Genomic DNA, 20,651 nt, shown 5'->3' on the forward strand with positions numbered 1-20,651 from the left:
TGATTTAAATGCTAAAAACTCTTTAGGTGTTGTGATTATAAAGGTAATATCCATCACATCTATTACATGTCTTTTCATAATTAATACTACTAGGTGTTGTCTTAAGGGGTTGGTGATGACACGATTGTTGCCTCAAGTTTGTCCACTCATATTTTTAGGCTTACACGTGTCAATTGCTTTATGTGCCCCTACAATGCACATAATCAAAATATATTTTGCATCCATATAAAATTCAAATTATATCACATTTATTCATTTTTAAGTCTCGAATCATTAATGATTTGTTTCAAAATAGCAAAAATTATAATTGACGTAAATGACGTAAATATTGTGTACATTTTAAGCAAACAAAAAAAGAAGAAGATAAAAATGCCCTAAAGAGACATGTATTGTACATAAAATGGAGATGTAAGATGGGGTGACCATGAACATTCCAAAATTATGGTAAAAGCGAACTATTCTTTTAACGGCTTTAATCACAAATTCTACTTTATATTATACCTTTATTTGTTATCAATTCAGGGAAAAACAAGTGGAAAAGAAAAATTCTAGGATTGGGCGGGTTTCATCACCAAATGTACATATTATTTGGGCCGTTGAATTGCGATGAAGATGAACGGAAATGTTTGGCATGAGTCTTTCCACAGCGCAAACGGTCATGATCATAGGCACCACCTACTTTCCCTGCACCACACAACACCAAGCCCCAAAACTTGAAAAGCTAGACAACAAAAGAACTCTCTTTCACTCTCTTCTCCGGCAAATGGAACCTCTGCTCAAACTCAACCACTCCAAAACCCAGCTGTAAACCCCCTCCCTACACCTCCGCTACACTGAATCCGAAACTCCCAGCGCTCCCACCATCAGCCCCAGAACATTCCAGAATGATCGATGGTTGTGGCCATGATGATGCAGCAGACTTCCTCTGCACCGGCGTCGCAGCCGATCCCTCTCCCTTCCTCCACCTCCTCTCTTAGATCCCCCTCCGCTGCCCCCCTCCAGCCTCAACTCCCCTCCCCGCTCTCCCTTGGCCCCGCAGCCCCGCAGCCTCCTCCGCCGTCGTCTCACCGTCAGCTGCCCCCTTCCGCCATAGCCATCGACCATGTGGTGCCGATCGCCGCCGCGCACCCTTCCGGAGAGCCGGCGCTGACTATGGCAGTGCCGCTGGCGAGGGTCCGGCTCTGCGATATTGTGTCTTATGATGGTGCGCCGGCGGGGCCGTATGTTCGAGCGGTGGAGGCGCTGTCGGGGTCTCTGATGCGGCACAACGCCGCGGTGATCGAGGTCGGGAGCGAGGACGCCGCGTTGATGAGGTGCGGTTTGGAGTCGGCGAGGTTGTATTTCAAGGCTAGGGCTTTGAGTGTTGGCACCGGAGGAGGCAATTGGGGGAAGGGGAGTCGCGGTGTTTACATGTACAGGGCGGGAAGGTATTGTATGCGTTTTTCAATTTTTTTCTTTGTTGTTTTGTTTGGATGTGGCGAGTTTTTGGATTCTACGCCAAGAAAGGGTGGAATGATTCCCTCAATGCTGCCTGATTATAATTTGATAATTGCGAATTCTTTAGTTCCTCGTCTTTATAATGCTAGTATTAGTGGATAGAACCATAGAGCAATGGTGTTGTGTCCATAATAGTTGTAATTATTGGCCAAGAAAGGCTTATCTATTGCTAGATCAAATTATGAAGAATTAAAGGTTGGAGCTTTCCTTAGTAGTGCTACCATCTTACAATATTTGGGAAACTTCTCAATGCTTTTAAGGTATTCACGTTTTTCTATTTTGTTTCATTTTTTCATTTTTTTAAAACTTCCTATGGATAAAAATGGTGAATTTTTTTACACATGCTTCATAAATATGGTTTCATTATCATGAATTCTCTGCTTTGTAGTCTGAATAATGCTGGCTTTAGTGGATAGCCCAACTGACTAAGCTCATGAGTTGGTAGTACAGTTTTTTTTGGTATAACCTTCTAGCTTAGGAATGGTGAAATTTTTTTACAGCTGCTTCATCAAAATGGTTTCATGATTATGAATTCTCGGCTGTATAGTCTGAATAGTGCTGGCTTTAGTGGATAGCACTACTGATTTATCTCATGAATTGGCATGTATACCTGGCAAAATGGTGTTGCTTTAGAAGTACTTTTCATTGAGAAATGGTTATATAATTATCACTTGTTTTTTTTTGATTAGCAAATCAGAAGTTCATTAAAAAAAAGGCAAAAAATCACATAGCATACAGGTGGTATACAAGACGGCTAAGGCCTCTAAAACAAAAAAACCAAGAGAGACTCACCATCCCTTAAGTGGATTATCACTTGTTGAGAGCATGTAAAGATGAATTAAAGATTGTAGCTACCCAAGTGATACTGTTATCTTGTACTCTGGGGTAATATTGTCAATGGGTTGATGCATTATTTGGGAACCATGTACTTATTATCTGAACCACACTTATGCAGGCATCTTGGGAATTGATATGCATAGACCCAAAAAAATGGTGTTTTTTCATAAATATTGCTATGAGTTGCTGAGAAATGGTTATATAGTTAGAGCATGTGAAGATGAATTAGAGGTTGTAGCTTCCCTAAGTGGTGCTACTGTCCCACACTTTTCGGAAAAATTCTCAATGCTTTGATGCTCTACTTGGGATAACATTTTTTTGTTTCATAAATTAATACACCATGTGATGCAGAATTGGCAGAATAGGAAAAAAGAAAAAGAAAGAGTTTGAATTGGATTAGGGAACAGGGAGGGGGGAAAATAGGGAGAAAAAGTAGAAAATAAGAGGAAAAGTAGACAACTACCAGTGTTTTATTATTCAGCAAAGTTAACCTTTATATAGACAATGTAGAGCATGTCTAGATAAAACAAATAAACTAAAATTGTAAAATAAATTTGGTAGTGAAAATATATGTGATAATCTTAACTAAAAGATAAGTTCCCTTTGCCTACATTCATGACAAGGGTGAGAAGGGCATGTTTGACATGTATTGTTCTACATCAATCTTCCCTCCCTAAAAGGAACTCAACTCTAATGAGTGATGACTATATAATGCTTTGAAAGATTAGGGTCAAGATGTCACAGCTCCATGTCATAACCCAAGTTGCATTGACATCTAGGCAATTACACCATTTGACAAGATAAAGGATGATGACCACCATGAGAGAATTTAATGATCTCATTTTCAAGTATTCCCTTAATTTTCTCTATTATCTCAGTGGAAATGGTGAAGATCTAGGAATTGGTAGAGCTATGGCCACACTTGTAGAAATATTAGCCAAAACAATTAGAGATTGAAAGTTGCCTTGATAAGAAAGCAAGTCATCCACATTAAAAACTGAATTAATGTTTATGTCAGTAGGTAAATCAAGTAGATAAGTGTTAGGTCCCAAATGACAGAATATGAAAAGGTCTAGTGGGTGTATCATGGAGTTTCTTGTAGGAGTTTTTAGTGTAATGCTTAGGGCACAAAGAGCATGGAGTTTCTTTGAGGAGTTTTTGGAGTAATGCTTAGGTGGAAGAGAACCAAGACATACTCACCTTCATTATATCCTTCATTCCTATGGTGTACATTGGCTACTTGTTTGTACTTTTCATTACTTAAACACAATTTTTTCTCTTTATGTTAGAATGCAAATCATGGATGTTTTGAGAAAATGATTCAATGGACTAGATGAGTGAGAAGCAAAGGGAAAGGGAATAAGTTTGTGGGTTGTTGGGGGTAAGCCCATGAAACAATTTTAAAAGGAGATTTGCATGTAGATTTATTAAATGAATTTTTGTATGAAAGTGTTGCTCTGGTTAGTAGGAGATCCCAATTACCAATTTTTTTGCTCACTAGGCATCTAATTAAGTCACTTACACTATAGTTATCGACCTTAGTTTCACTATCAATTTATGCGTGAAATGTTGAAGAAAACTTTATAATAGTTTAAAAAAGTTTCCATTATGTTTTTTGGAAGTTACTAACAAATTTAGTGTCTTGGTTAGACATTGTGAAAGTGGGTATAGTCCATGAAGTTGGACAACATCCTTAGAAAAGAATTGACCAAATGGGAGGCATGAGTTGTTTTCTTATAATCTATGAAATGAGTCATCTTGAAGGACCGATCTACTACCACTAAGATAAAGTCATGTCCTTGGGCTATTTTAGGCACTCTAGGATCAAAATCCATGCTAAGATCACGACATGGTGTGTCATGTGTGTAGCACTGGGGAAGGTGTGTACAAACTTGTGTTTTGCTTTCTAGCTTTGGTTAATTGACAAGTTCTACATTGGGACACATCATAACAACATCAACTTTTGAGGATGGCTAATAGATACTATCTTTGACCATTGAAATAGTTTTGTCCCTTCTAAAATGACTTGGGTGCCATAAGAGGTCTTTGGAATGACACTTGGTGCTTAGGAGGAGATTTTAATATGGTCAGATTCCTCGAGGAAAGGAGAAGTGTTCTTCGAAGATCATGGAGGACCTGAGTTTGAGGGATCTTCCACTAGTAGGAGGGCCATTCACTAAGATTGGTGGTTAGAATTTTCAATCTTCTTCAAGGCTAGACCATTTCTTAGTGTCAAATGATTGAGAGAGGATCATTTTTCTGGTTTAATCTAGAATGTTTTACTTAAACTTATTTCAAAGCTTTCCCCTATAATTCTAGATGGTGTTGAGTTGAGGAAGGGAAAAACACCTTTTAGATTTGAAAACATGTGGCTTAAATCAAAAGGCTTCAAAGATCTTGTGAAGAGCTAATGGGTGAGTTATAATGTGAGTGGCTTGTATAGTCATATTTACGGCAAAGTTAAAGGCCCTCAAACATGACTTAAAAGTTTGGAATAAAGAGGTCCTTGGGAATGTCACAATCAGAAAACTGGAGGCCCTAAACCAAATAAGCTTTTGGGACTCAAAAGAGAGAGAAACTACCTTATTTGTGGAAGAAGTTGATGCTAAAAGGTTAGCGGTGGCTGAGTTTAGCAAGTGGGCCTTGTTAGAAGAATTAATGTGGAGACGTAAACCAAAGGAAATTTGGTCAAATCTAAAGTGATGGATTTCATTAAGGAATTTTTTAATGTTCGCTCCTTTGAGCAAAGTTTGAATGCTATGTTCTTGTTTTGATACCTAAGTTAGGTGCAGCAAAGGGCTTGAAAGATTTCAAACTGATTAGCATAGTTGGGGTGTTGTACAAGTTATTGGCTGAAGCCTTGGCGAATAGGTTAAAAAAGATGGTGTGTAAAATGGTTTCAATTACCAGCATGCTCTTGTGGAGGGTAAACAAATTCTTGATGTAGTCCTAATTCCTAATGAGACTCTAAACCCAAAGTTAAAGAGGTTCAATGGGGGGGATTTGGGGGGGGGTTCATTTTCTAGTTGGACATTGAAAAGGCGCATCGATGACCATGTAAATTGGGACTTCTTGTTAGTGGTTTTAGATAGTGTGAGCTTTGGTCAAAAGTAGGTGAGATGGATCAAATGGTGCATTTCTATTACTAAATTCTCCATTCTAGTGTCTTTTCTAGTTTCTTTAAGAGCCCAAGGGGTTTGAGGCAAGGAGGTCATTTCTCCTCTAACCTTTTTATTTTGGTAATGGGTGCTCTTGGCCAAATTGTGAGAAGAGCTAGAGGCCTTCATCTTAGGCTTCAAGGATGGAGGTGTCCCATTTGTTGGTTGCCTATGATTCCATAGTTTTCTGCTATGCTAATCAAAACCATTTAAAGCATTTAAATTAGGCCTTCATGTGGTTTTAGAGGCAATATTCAACTTTAAAAAAAAAAATATGGAGAAAAGTGAGTTGATTCCAATAGTGGAGAAGAACTTTAGAGAATATGAAGGGTCTTGTTTGGGTGTTGGATTGCAAGGTTGGGAAGCTTTCCACTGTATATTTCAACCTCCCTTTAGGAACCCCCCTCTAATTAGTGAGGGCATACCAATTAGTGGAGAAGAAATTTAGAGAATCTCTAATCGTTGAAGAGGCAATACCTTTCAAAAGTGGGGAGATTACCTCGAACAAAGGTATGTTTTCAAACCTGTCAATTTATTTCATGTCTCTTTTTGCTATTCCATGAAAGATGAGCTAGTGGTTGGAGCATATTCAAAGGGATTTCCTATAGGTTAAGGAGATGCTTGGCAAAAAGCCTCATCTGGTGTTAACTAGTTTACTATCTGTTTAGACAAGTAGAGGGGTGGTCTTGAAATTAGGAATCTGCATATCCTTAACAAGGCTCTATTTGGCAAATGGATCTAGAGATTTGGTATTGAAATTAGGGCGGCTGCAACTTGGGTGGGTTGGTCGGATTGATAGCTGACCTAAGCTTAACCCAAATTACAAAATAATCAACTTGAGCCTAACCTAACCCGACCTCCAATTAGAGGCACTTAACCCAAACCTAACCCAACCTCATTTTTCTAAACTTGGGTTGAGTTTGGGTCGGTCAAGTTAGACTCGAGTTGGTCAAGCTGATTGGGGAAGGTTGTTAATGCTTGATTAGCTAAGGAGGGGTTTGAGTATATTGAATGGATGCTACTGGTGTAAAGGGCAAGAAGAGTCGGTTGATCATATGCTTCTTCATTGTTCCATAACAAGAGTCTTGTGGCAGCTGGTTTTTCTCCCTGTTTGGTGTGACTTAGGTGTTGTACTCCTTTGTAAGAGGAATCCTTTTAAGGGAAAAAAACATAAGAAAGTGTGAGGAGCTGCTCCTTTATGCCTTTTTGGATGCTATGGATGGAAAGAAATGGACAAGCTTTTAAAGATGCAGAATAGCTGGAGCAAGCAATCAAATCCTTTTTATACGTATTTTTTTGGATTGGGTTAGTGTACATAGATAATACCTCTATGATCATGATAGATTTTGTAGATTGATTGAGTTCCAACTAATGAGTGAGGATTGTTTTTTGTTGGATTTCTTTCTTTTTGTTTGCCTAATGAACATTTTGTATATATTGTGTGTAATTTGATGCACCATTTTTTTGGGTGCTATTAATATATGTCCTTGTTTTGCCTATCAAAAAAATTAACTTTCTTAGGGTTTGCTGCTATTCCCTGTGCAAATATGTAAATCCTAAAAATTTGATTTACAATTGTTGGGAAAAAAAAAACATTTCTTAAAGTTCTTGTTGGAATCTAACAATTGTTTTTAATTTCTTGGAGTTTATTTAATTTATTCCTGCTTTTGTGTATTTTTTAAAATTAGTTTTTTTTTTTTTTTTTTGATAAGTAAACAAGGAATTCATTAAAAAGGCTAAACGCCACAAAGCATACAGGGAGTATACAAGCTGGCTACAGCCCAAAAAAGAAAAGGACCAGAAAGAACTACCTCCCCTCAAGTGGAAGCTATCCACTCCAAGATATTTTTTTAAATTAGTTGACCATGTAAATTAGGGAAGTTGTAATTGAGAGGCTTTGTGGGAAGAATTTTTGAAGTATGTCAGTTGTCTTATTTAGTTTCGATCTATTGTATAACTCTGAAAATTGTATATTATTTATACTGTTTTTTTTTTTTTTTATGAGAGCATAGGAAGATTCCTTATTTTCTAACCATTCCATATATAATTTATCTACTATTGAGGTCCAAAAAGTTTGACATATAACTTTATTTTATTGAGATCCAAAATACCTACCTAGTGATAATCCAAATGCTCTTCCTTTGTTTGGCCCAAAGATTAGGATGTTATCAAAATAGACCACCAGGAATTTCCTAATACAATGGTGTAAAGACCTGGGACATGACTATGATGTATGCACTTATAAAGACGGTCCTTCGACCTTATTTGATTTCATTGATTGGGTGGGTTCCCATTGAGGGAGGGATTGTTTTTTGTATTTCCTTTTGGATGGTTGTTTGTTTCAATTGTTAGGGGGTGAATGTTTCCTTTTCTTTCTTGCATATCTTGGGTTGCTACTTTAGCGCCTTTTCATAATACAATACTTTTCCTTACAAAAAAAAATGATGAATGCGGTTGGTCTGTTGGACAATTCATTGTGCATTACCAATTATTCATATTGTTTGGATCTTAAACTCAATTTTTTATTCATCTCCTAGTTTAATGATAATTTGGTGGTAAGCACTATGTAAGTCAATCTTAGAGAACCTCTAAGCACTGGCCAACAAATGGAGCATATTGTCTAAAATGGTTTTGGGGAACATATATTTGATAGTGATCTTTTTAATGGTTCTATTATTCACATACATTTTCCAAGGGCCATCTTTCTTAAGGGTCAATAAGGTAGGTATAATACATAAGCTAAGGCTATGCTTGATCCATGCTTTTCTAAGAGTTCCTCTACCTACAGTAGGCAAGGTTGGAAGTTGGGAACCTAGGATAAGGTTGATGGCATGCTAGATGCCCTTAATTGATGGCAATTCATTAGGAAGCTCTTTGGGAGTGATGTCTTGAAATTCACAAAGTAAAGTGCTAACTTCTGAAGGCTAATCTCTTTCTAGATCCAAAAATACTTAACCACTAAAAGCAAGTATTTCACCTAATTATCTATTCTCATGTATCAACTTGTTATGGTTGAGGAGATATACGGTTTTTTGGTGAGTGTCCTTAGGTGCCTTTGTTGTGGTTTGCAATCTCTTGGATGAGCTTTATCAACCTGAGAAGATGATTTTGATTTAGACTTGTGTACCCTTTTTGATGGTTTTGTGGATGTAAGGAGTATGGACTTACCCTTAAAATTCATAATGGATGACATCAAGATCATATAGCTAGGGACATCCTACTAGCGTATGGATTATGTCCATAGGTAGCTCATCACATTATATATTGTGAGGAGAAGCATGTACCTTGGTAGGTACCAAACATCTTCTAGATATTGGTAAAGAAGTCTTGTCTACCCATACTACCCTTCATGACTATGGGCGTGGATCAATTTGTAAATTCATTGTCTCTCACTTCATATATCGTGAGAATAAGCACCTACCTTAGTAGGGACCAGACATGACCTAGATGCAATTAAGGAAGTCTTGTCCACCCATGCTACCCTTTATGATTATGGTTGTGGATCAATTTGTAAATTCATTCTAGACACAATTGCATTAGAGACCACATTCATTGAACTACCCCAATGAATAACTATCTTAAACCCTTTATGTCCCCACGTGGAGTTAGTGTAAAAGATAGAAGTACACTTCCTTTCATCATCACTTGAAAGGGTAGATTAGATACACCTCATCACATTGATATGGGGTTCGAGTTGTCACCTGTGTTAGTATCTAACTTCTTCCCTTGAATTTGATGGACTTTTCAAGGACCCATTGGATATTGTCCTCTTCCTTGCAAGCACCTTTTGACTGATGTATAATGACCAGATTGTGATGAAGGTCATGTGATGCAAAGTTACCCTCACCTCGACAATGGTGGCAATCAATGGCATTCCCACTCTTAGAGTAACTACAAGATCTCCTTGCCCTTGCTTACTCTTGATGTGATTGGTAACCATTCTTAGAGATAGTTGGACTGGATTGGGCGCTACTTTCAAATCCATCTTAGGAAAAAGTCCTATACTATGAGGATTTCCTTGGTTTTTTCTACCTCTAAGGCCTTGTGATAGGCCACTTCTAAGGTTTTAGGAGAATGTGGATTCACTTCACTTCTAATTTGTGGTCTCAAATCATTATGAACCTAGTGGTTGAATTGAGGCCTCCTCATAACATCACATGTCAACATTAGTTCCTTAAATTTTGCTAAGTAGTCAACGATACTAAAGATTTATTTATTTATTTTGATAAGTGAAGATACTAGAGATTTATTGTTTCAAGTTTAGCCATTGATGTATTAGATCTCTCCACTAGGCACTAGTGAATCTTCTCTCATTATGTGCTATAACATGTGATCCTCGAAATTGCTCTCGAGTGTGTGTAATAGGCCAAGGTGTGTGCCTAGAGTAAATTATCCTAATATGGGAGTGGTAAGTTCCTCCTCCCTAGGTTTGCTTGTTGGGTGCTTTCCTAAAATGAGAAACACTTGAGATAATTATTTTAATGGATAAATAGAGATAAATTAAAAATGTCTAACAAAAGGGAGTGTAGCCTAAGTACACACAGTGCATACAAACAATGCACCAAAGAACAAAACAATCCATGTCTATGCTAGCTAACCCCCAAACTATTAACAAAGTCCAACATGGACAAAAAGGATCTTAAAACTACCACTAGCCACAAAAAACAAGGTCTTAAAAAGCATTTCCTTCATTTTCAAGCATTATCACATCACCTCTTTAAACTTCTCATGTTTTGCTTTTTCCAAGTAATCCAAGAGATAACTAGTGGGGTTAACTCCCACACATCTTTGCACTTAGCACCCCAAATGGTCCACATGAATTAAGTACGATATTCTTAATTGAATAGGGAAGGATAAAAAGGGCACCTACCAAAGAACACATCAAAGTCTATAAAACAATGGTCGAATTCAATGGATGAGGATGTGATTGGGTGACTCATTTTTTTTCTTTGTCAATAGGTATTCAAAGGCAATACCTATTGACCAAACTCCATCCTCATTCCATAAGATGGTCAATAGTGAGTATTCTTTTGAATCTCTTCCTAGAAGCTTTCTTGACCAAAAGACTAACCTTGGAGGGTGCTCTTGCATTCCAAATTAACTTAGCATGGAAAATGGGGACTACATCGAGCATAATAAGTAGTAGGATCTAAATGAAAAGGAGCCCTTGCTAATTCTCCAAACCAACTTATCCTACACATCACTTGAGATGGAGAAAGAAAAGCAAGGACTGGATTGCATTCACCATCCTATCTAACAAGGAGAAACAATTGAGATAACTATTCTTGAACTTTAGTTATTTTGGAGAAGAGTTGGCTTATTTCAGTTTGTGGGTGACTAAGCTTAGCATCAAAAGGGTCACTTTTGGTCATGGTGCTTGGCAAAAGGATGATGATATAAAGGGTAAAATTATGTCAAGTTAAATTGAGCCAAAATATTGCTAATTTCCATAACTAAAATAAAAAATAAAATGAAAATAAAATTATGTCAAGTAAATTTGAAGGCAACATGATGCATGTAAGGAATTGGTCTAAGGTTTGTAACGATCAAAAGTTTGAAGGTTTGGGCATTAGAAGATTAGAGGTTCTCAATAGGGCTTTTCTTGACCTAGGGACAACAATGGGTTGTGTTGTGTCATGTTAAAATAAGAAATAGTGAAAATTTACTCAACTTGAATACAACCTGTTTAATAATTATGTTAGAATGACATGATACAAACATGACCCTTTTATTACATGGGTAACACAACATGACCAGTTTAATGAATGAGTTAAGTGGACTGTGTATGAATTAATCCAAATAAAGCATTGACATGATTCTAACCATTTTAACCATTTTAAAATTTATAAATGTGTTATTTTAAGATACTTTTTAGTTATTTTAACTTTTATGTTTTCATTTTTTTAAAATCTTAATTAATTTAATTATATAGTTTTAATTATAGTGTGTTTATAATATAAAAAACAAATTTAAAATTTAAGTGTGCACTTGTTTATAATTTTATTTAATGTTTTAATTATAATATATTTTAAATCTTTAGAATGAAATATATAAAATATTTCTTATGTAGTTATTTAATTTTTTAACTATATGATATTTATAATTAAAAAAAATATTATAATTTTTTTATAATTTTTAAATATATAAAATTAATAAATTTATATGGGTTAAATGAGTCATAAATGGATTAGGTCATGAATGGGTCATTGTGATACAATTAAGTAAACAAGTCATTTTGACACAATTAAATAAATGGGTTAAATGGGTTGAGTAGTCAAATCTTAATATTTTCCGTTTATTAAACAGGTTATATGGGTTGACATAATTATGATACAAACACGATTATACATAACATGAACCTGCTAGAATTTGTGTTGTTTTTGAGTCATGTTATTGTGTCATGCCAAAATTGCCACCCTTAACTTCACAGATGGTTGTGAAGGTTTGTCCTTGAGCGAGAGAGCTTGTGGAGGAAGATTATTAATGGGAAGTCTCGGGGAATATGAACGGGGGTGGAATTTTAGTGAGGTGGAGGCTTTTGTTGTGAGTCTATAGAAAGAAATTAGAAAAGGTTGGGACAAATTCGGCCGTAAGATAGCCACTCGGGTAAAAATGCTAGACAAACAATATTTTGGTGGGAGGGATGGGTGGACAAACAAAATTCTGGTGGGACGGTTGGACAAACAATATTTTTTGTTTTATTTTTTACTTAGATTTCTTGTATACATAGGGTGCATCCCCTTTTCTTGGTGCTCTTTTAATACATTGTTCTATTTGTTTATAAAAAAGAGGAAAAAAGAAGAAGAAAGAAGTGTATCTCATTCATGTGTGGGTGGCAAACGTAGTGGTAAGCAAATAGCTTGGAACCATTTTTTTCTTATTCCTTCTTCATTGTTTTTTTTTGATAGGAAACGACAAAGGAATATATTGATAAAAAGGAAGTACAAGAGAAGGATGAGGAATCCTCCTACCAAAGAAAAACAAGACTACAAGTAATCAAATATAAGAAAATACAAAGAAAAAACAAGCAAACACTCTAGTTAGATCAACCCATTGGAATTACACACCGCTAACCAATCAAGTTGTAACACATTAAGAGGTATCCCCTTAAAAAACTTAGAACAAAAAGCCCAAAGAGAAGCTAGAAAACGAATAGAATCCCAAAGATACTCTGAATTCATTGCTTTATTCCTTCTTCATTGTGACAAGGCGAGATTATTATAGTAGCTGATGTTCCCCATTTTTGGTGTATAGTGGGTTATTTTTGATTCAGTTAGGGAAACCCTCCTAGGGTGGCATGGGTCTTTTATAGAGAAAAGACGAATAAGGCTTAGAGAGCTGGTTCTACTTGCAATTTCTGGATGATATGGAAGGAAAGAAATAAGAGATTTTTTGATAGTGAGGAATTGTCTAATCAAAGGCTAAAAAGTTTATTCCTAAACAATTTCTCTGTGGTTTAGGGTGTATATAAGTGGTGGCTATATGCATTTGATTAATTTCATAGTGGTTGGGTATTGGATGAGGGAGGAAGTATTTTTTTTGTACCCTCTTTTCTGCTTTCTGCTTTTTTTTTTTTACTTGTATACGACCTACATGCTTTTGTGTATTTTTTGCGCCTTTATTAGTACAATCTCTTATCAAAATATTTTTTTTATTCCTTTTTTTTTTTTTTCAAAAGTTTAGTTTAGGGACCTATGTCATTTCTTAAACTGCCAGTAGACATGAAATATTTGATTGTGCCAGGTCTAATGAAAGGTCTATGTACCTGAACCATAGACAAATTCAAAGTATGCTATGTGTCTTCAAGCATGTTTATGATCAGCCCAGTTCTTGTCCTCCTTCACTTCTGCAATTAGGCTTCTCCTTCTCCTTCTTCTTTTGGAAAAAAAAAAGCTAAACCCAATCAGAACTAAAGGATTAATATCTGGTTAGTGGTGCAATGAGTATAAAAGTTTGATGAATAAAATGAAAAAAATAAAACTGGGATGGTGAATTGAAAAGAAAATTGAAATAAAAAGTTGATATTTGAATTTTGTTTGGGCTGAAATTCTTGGATACCAAACCGATGCAGGATGGGCAGGATATGTATATATATGAAACAGATATTGGAATTAGGTTAGAGAATGAAGGGAGGAAAAAAGGGAGAAAAGTAGAAAGAGGAAAAATAGGAAGCAACCAATGAGTTTAATGAATCTTCAGATCTGATTTATTATTCATTGAGATGGCCTTTATATAGGCAGTCCAGAGCACATCTGGATTAAACAAATCAACCAAAATTAAAATAAATTTGAACACCTTGATAAATTTAGAACATAATAATACTAAAAAATAAACCCTGATGAATTTGTTGGTTGCTTTGATTGAATTTTTAGAGGTTAGAAAATAACAAGGAGGATTTTGCACATACATTTAGAGGGCAGAGAATTACTTAGAAATAGTATTCAAAGTAGCCTGTGTTTTTCTGTATATGGCATGCTCAGGTTGTGCTTTTTTTTTTTTTTTGATAGATAAACATCAGAATATATTAATGAAGGCTGAAAAGCCGCATGTATACAGGTAGTATACTCAAAAGCCCAAGAAGAAAGGCTGCCACAACCTCACACACCCTCAAGTGACCGCAAGCCACTCTAAAAAGCCTAAAAGAGAATATGAATCCTCACCAATGTACACCCTCGCCCAACTCCACAAGTTACATACAAAAAAATTCTTGAATTTTTGAATATCTAAAGACCCTCCCCTAAAAGCTAACCGGTTCCTTTCCTTCCACACCGTCCAAAATATACACAACGGAATGGAATTCCATGTATTTTTTCTTTTTTTTCCCACAAAAGAACCCCTCCAACTAAGAAGCACATCTATAACTGAATTTGGGAACACCCACTGGACTCCAAAAATAGCGAGTGCAATCTCCCAAAGAGATTTAACCACTGTACAGTGAACTAGAATATGATCCGCATTTTCCTCTTCGCATCCGCACAAAAAACACCGATTAGGGAGCTGCCACCCCCTTCTTTGAAGCTTATCCAAGGTGAGGATCTTCCCCCACGAAGCTTCCCAAGCAAAAAAAGACACTTTTGTTGGAACCTTATCCAACCAAATGCGTCTGTTCGGGAAGGCATAGGTTGAGGACCCCACCAACAATTTGTAGGCCCCCTTAGCCCCAAAAACACCATTGCCTTCCCCTTTCCATCTCATTGTATCATCCTCAGTAGAAGTTCTGAAATCCCTCAGCAGAGTCAACATATTTCCTATCTGGTCCAGCTCCCAATCGTTGAAGTCTCTAATCAATCTCAGATTCCAACTTCCTTGACCCATGCTCGAGTCCCACACTTCACTTACTTTGGCATTCCTATTCCCTGCCAAGGTAAAAAGCTGAGGGAAGGTTTGAGAAAGCGCCTCATTACCACACCACTTATCCGTCCAGAATAGCACTTTGGTCCCCTTTCCTACCTTAAAATCAATGCTCTCCCAACACCAATCAGCTTCCTTCATGATCTCCTTCCACAATCCCACTCCGTGAGGCCCACCAGCTTCCTTTGTCTTCCACCCACATCCCTCTTGGCCATACTTTACCCCTATCACCATTTTCCACAGGTTCTCTTTCTCATAAGCATATCTCCACACCCATTTGCCCAACAAGGCTCTATTCAGAAAATTAATCTTTCGGATGCCTAAACCTCCCTCCTCCTTAGGTCTACACACCACCTTCCACTTAATTAGGTGAGCTTTCCTCTCCAAGCTACCTCCCCCCCAAAGGAAGTCTCTTTGGATTTTCTCAATCCTTTTTGAAACGGACCTAGGGATGCGGATAAGGGAAAGAAAATAGGTGGGTATGCTGGCCAAAGTACTCTTGATAAGAGTAATTCTACCTCCCTTCGAAATGTATTGTCTTTTCCACTGGGCTAATCTTCTTCTCATTCTTTCTTCCACCCCGTCCCAAGAAGAAGCGGTTTTATGATGAGCTCCAAGGGGCAGCCCCAAATAGACAGTGGGTAAGGCCCCCATTCTGCATCCTAGTTCAGCCGCCAACTCCTCCAACTCATCCACTTGCCCCACGGGAATTAGGGCACTCTTAGCCAGATTAATTCTAAGTCCCGAGGCCGCCTCAAACCATGCCAATATCCAACTTAGGTTGGTTACTTGCTCTCTTTCAGCTTTGCAGAAGATGATTGTGTCGTCCGCATAAAGAAGATGTGAAACAGGTTGTGCTTTATACAAAAGATCCCTAAGTTGGATGCAACATTGTATATAATGGTTATAATGAGGCAAGCAGGAGACTGTTTGGTTGATTTATGTTGATGTTTCCCCTAATCCTGTGATCCTATATATAAAAGAACTAATCTTGTGTCCCATAAGTACATTTACTTAATTTCCTTGATCCTACCTACAGTAGAAATATCCCGTTTACACTTTCTTTAATCCTGCGAGCTCTGTCACTGCTACTACTTTGAATTCTGGCACTTTATCAGCTCATCTTTTGGCATGCTTTTAAATTTCAAATGTTTTTCCCATGCATAACTGATATTTTCATTACTATTACTACTGCTGCTAGTATTACTAGTTTTCAATTTTGGCACTTTATTAGCTCATCTTGTGGCAGGGATTTGGAATATTTGGAGTGTGTCTCCCAATGCAGGCTGTTATTTTTGCTACTACTACTACTACTACTATGCAATTTTGGCACTTTATTAGCTCATCTTGTGGCAGGGCTTTGGAAGATTCGGACTTGTCTCCTCCATGCATGGCTGAAGTTTTTAGATGCATGGGAAAAGCCGCTCGTGCTGCTCTGTGTGCTATTGCAAGATATCTTCGTTTGCGAAGCGAGTAAGAATAGTGATGGTGGAATTTTGTTTGGATTTCATTTTTCTTTTCAATTGTTTTTACTTTTAAAATGTATATCATGCAGTGTTTTCAATCCTCTGCTTGATGATACCCCATTGCCTATTAATGAGGCATCCTCATCAGTGCTTGTTGCAACCTACTCTCATGGGTCCTTGCAAAATGGCAAAGGAGCCATTGGGGGAGGGAAGCCAGCTATGAATGGTGAAGTTGAGAAGGGTTTGCTGACATTGATTTCTTCGGATAATCCTGGTCTTCAGGTATCTCTCTATCTTTCAAATGACAAATCCAACATAAATTAGGTGTAATTTTTTTGTCAGGGGATGATTGGTTATTCTTATTCAAGTTGTTGGCTTCAAATGCTTGTATCAAATTTTGGAATTGTACTCCTTTACCCTGGAAATTATTGTCATTGCACCTCTGTTGTTTTGATTATGTGTTCCTTAAAATCATTTTTATCAGTTGTTTTCTTCCCTAGGTTTGTGACCCCAATGGTCGTTGGTACCTGGCAGATGGTGGGTCAGCTCCTGGGGATCTTTTGCTGCTTACTGGGAAGGCGCTTAGCCATGCTACTGCTGGCCTTCGTCCTGCTGCCACCTATAGAGCTGCTTCTGATTACACTTCAGGCACTGCTAGTGGAAGGTATAAATTTGTTTGTTTGTTCTCTTTTTTATTTTGTTTTATTTTATCTTTGGTTTGTTTTTATGTATGTATTTGTTTATTCATTTATGTTTTAAATTTCTCTTGTTTTAAATATGTAATATATATGGTGTTGAGGCAAATTTTAGTGCCACTTTCCAATAAATTTCCAAGGATTCCATGTTGATGCAGTCTTTCTAATAGGCTGGCTCTGTGCTTGTAGGACATCACTAGCATTTAGGCTCATGCCGCAGGGCAATGCTATATTAGATTGTTCTCCAATTGCTGCTGCTGGTCATGTAATTCCACAGAGCTATGTACCAATCTCTGTAAGCCAATTTATGGATGACCTTTCTGCTGAGGAAGATGGACTGTGCAACCCTTCCGATAGCACTTATGTAAGTTTTATTGTCAGTTTGCTTGAGCAGTAACACAGTAAAGTAAACAATAAACAATAAAATAAAAGAGACAATAGCCTGGAGAAGTTATTAGTAAGTGTAACACTCTCTAGTTTGTAGTTCATTGTCTTCTCTTTCCTTTCTGATCTTGATAGCTTCATTGAAGAGATATGACAAATTCATTTTAAAACTAGTTTTGAGCTACCTAATTTTAACTAGTTTTTCAATCATCAAGATAGGTGCTGTTGTTATAGGATTCCTAAGAAAGTTATTTTATATAAGATTTTGGAATCCATGCTATATCATTTATTGACTTTCAGGTTTTGAATTTTTGATTTATGTCTGATTTGAACTTGCATTATTCTCTGATACATAATGATGGTAATTCATCTAAGATTCAGCCCAATATGAGGAATTCTTTCCACCATTATTTATGCACCATCTATCATCTCCTATGTATTTTCTATGATCTATTTTTTTTTTCGAAACAATCGAGTCATTGGATTTTTTTTGTCAGTTCTAGAAAGGTCATCATTCTTAACATACTCTCTCATAATGCTTACCCATACACTAGTCAAATCTTCTAGCCATTTTTTCTGATAATGGTAATATTGACATCAATATGACATTGTTTGCTTTGTTCTTTCACATCTTGAGTTGCACTTTGAAAACATGCACCTTGACTAAATTTTTTGTCTTGGGCCTTGTATTCACAGGTAGCTCGAAATAATTTTAATAGGGAACCATCATTAAGAAGTGTGCTGTCGGATCCCTTATCGTAAGTTTTTGAATTTTCTATGCTAGCAATTACATCTCACTTTGTTTTTTGGTTAAGAATTGAATAAAAATAAATCTTGTAATTCCAATTATTTTTTGTCTAGCAAGAGAGAAAATTTGGCAAATTTTTTGTTATTGAAGACAACAATTCATTGATAACGAATTAAAGGTGCAAAAAGTGTAAGCTCACCTTCATGAAAAAGTTACAGAACAGTACAGCACAATAAAAGATAGCAGTAAGCAAATAAAAGCCTTGATCACCCAACAAAGGGTCCTAAAAAGAGTACATCTCAAGGTGGCATGAAATTTCCTACAAAAGTCTCTAGTGATGAAGTATCTATTAACGAATTATTCCTTATCTGGTTAATTAATCAAGGAATCCAAGTTTCTCAACAATCCATGCTTGCAACTTCAGTGAAGCATGTGCCAATGTGTCATGGAGCACCAGGCGCACTAATTTTTTGTTTTGTTTACAGAGCAAGTATGACAACTCTGCAGAAAGTATGTAACGTTTTGTTGCATCTAAGCTGAAAATAACTTTCTTCTACTATCACTCATATTGGACTGGTCAGAATGACCTGCTAGAGCCTGCAATGCAGGATAAAAGGAAAACTAAATTGTTGCCTTTCTTCTCCTGTATAACTAACAACCTGCTTGGGTCTTGAGGGGGATGGATTGCTAACCTCCTATGGGTTAGTTAACTTGGTTCTCTTTTATTGGGAAAGAATCCTAAATGAGCACACCAGATTGATGTAGTTGGGACTCTCAAAAAGAAGAAACTAAGTTAGACTAATATGAAGGTGACAACTAAAATGTTTTCAATGGAAAGGATTAAAAGACATTGCATGGAACCATGTAAGAAGCTTTACAAAAGAGCATAGAATGTATTCTTGTTTTCAAAACTAATGATGAATTCCACTTTTCCTCAAAGGGAATTCCTCCAATTTTAAGCTGGAGTTAAGATTGGAGATCTCAAAATGCTCAAAAGTAATGCTCAAGAATCCTACATCCAGATTCTAGACAATCCCTTGATATAGTATGGATGACTGAAGAAATTTATTCAATGACAATAAAATATGAACTGACAAAAGTCCCTTGCTTATATTTGTTTTTGTTTTGTTTTGTTTTGTTTTTATTTTGTTTTTGTTGTTTTTTTTCTTTTTTTAAATCACAACTAAAGAAAAATGAAATAAGAGATTAAGGAGGAGATGAGGAGAGAGAAATGATGAGAGAGATTAAGTAGAGACAAGAAAATCAATGGTTTGTTTGCCTTTTGGAATGTTGAACTGCCTTTACCAACAACACCTATGCTCAATAAGAGAGAGGACAAAGACATAGGGTAATACCCAGTCTAGTTATAAAAAACCTTCAAAGTATGTCTTGTTCTTCTTATAATTTGGTAAATGGATGCTGTAAAGTTTCTGTTCTTTGCTGGGCTTAAGTAGAGTTTACTAAAACTAGGAAAGACCTGAAAAACCTAAATAGTTAATAAGGAGAGAAAAAAAAGCCATGTGCACCATTGCTGTAGGAATGCACACCAGATCTCCTTAAGGAAAATTTTGGGTTGAAATTTGTATTTTATGACTCTTTTCAAGGTGAATAAATGGTTTTCCAGTGATATTTATGTGATCCACTTGCAGCTTAAGAATATGGGTTAATGAAGAGAAAGAGGGACTCGTGATAATGGCCAATCTGAATGGCCAAGTTATGTTTTTACTATGCATTTATATTTAAAAGCTTCAAAGAGATTCAGTAAAAAACTTTTAAATCTTTGCTTCAAAAATTTGATAGGACTTCATTACTTGTTAATTTTTTTTATAGGAAATAACAGAAACTGTATTAATAAAGAAATAGTTATCAGTGTGAGGCATCCTTCAAGCTAAACACAAGGAGGAGGCTAATATTACTTGTTTCATGCTTATGTTAGGTTGTTGAGAGATACTTATTTGATAGAATTAGAATTCAAATAGTAGTTGCAATTTTACTCAAACAAGCCTGCTATGGTATCTGTTTTTTTTTTTTTTTCTCTGATGGTCTAAACACACAGAACCTGCATTTGTATTTCCTATCTAGATGAAAAGAAAATCAAAACCATCGTGTTGATAATGTTAGATATCTTACCTCTAGTGAGTATTTCTCTAAATTTTTCTTGTGAGCAGTTGCCTAATAAGGCTAATAGAATAGAAACTGTATTGTCAGGGTAGCCCAGTTGGTCAGGATGAACACTGGTAAGTGTGATCCTGGTAAATAGCACATGATCCTGGATTCGAATTCTATCACTGATGATACCCTGAATTTATCCAGGGCTGGTTGTTGTGGTGTGGTCAGCACCTCAAGGTTTGGGTCCCCTTGTTGAGTCTTAAGGGCTTGGCCATGGAAAGTTTATCGGTTATCAAAAAAAAGAAAAAGAATAGGATAATACAACAATTTAATCTGTCCTTGAAATATGTTATTAAACATATCCTAAACATTTTTGTCTCAATTTTATGTGGCCATGCTGTATATT

The 20,651-nt window shown here is 36.5% G+C and overlaps 1 protein-coding gene across 1 annotated transcript in view; it reads left to right on the forward strand.

Annotated features, from left to right (window-relative positions):
- The first annotated feature begins 673 nt into the window (after nucleotides 1-673).
- LOC117912856 overlaps nucleotides 674-20,651 on the forward strand; it is a 36,351-nt gene continuing 16,373 nt past the window's right edge. The window contains exons 1-6 of the mRNA XM_034827615.1: nucleotides 674-1,427; nucleotides 16,200-16,316; nucleotides 16,399-16,591; nucleotides 16,810-16,973; nucleotides 17,194-17,368; nucleotides 18,085-18,146. Coding sequence (XP_034683506.1) covers nucleotides 892-1,427; nucleotides 16,200-16,316; nucleotides 16,399-16,591; nucleotides 16,810-16,973; nucleotides 17,194-17,368; nucleotides 18,085-18,146 — 1,247 coding nt within the window. The 5' untranslated portion in view covers nucleotides 674-891. The remainder of the gene's footprint in view (nucleotides 1,428-16,199; nucleotides 16,317-16,398; nucleotides 16,592-16,809; nucleotides 16,974-17,193; nucleotides 17,369-18,084; nucleotides 18,147-20,651) is intronic.

This window comes from Vitis riparia, chromosome 1, assembly GCF_004353265.1.
Source record: "Vitis riparia cultivar Riparia Gloire de Montpellier isolate 1030 chromosome 1, EGFV_Vit.rip_1.0, whole genome shotgun sequence".
In the NCBI taxonomy this organism is placed as follows: domain Eukaryota; kingdom Viridiplantae; phylum Streptophyta; class Magnoliopsida; order Vitales; family Vitaceae; genus Vitis; species Vitis riparia.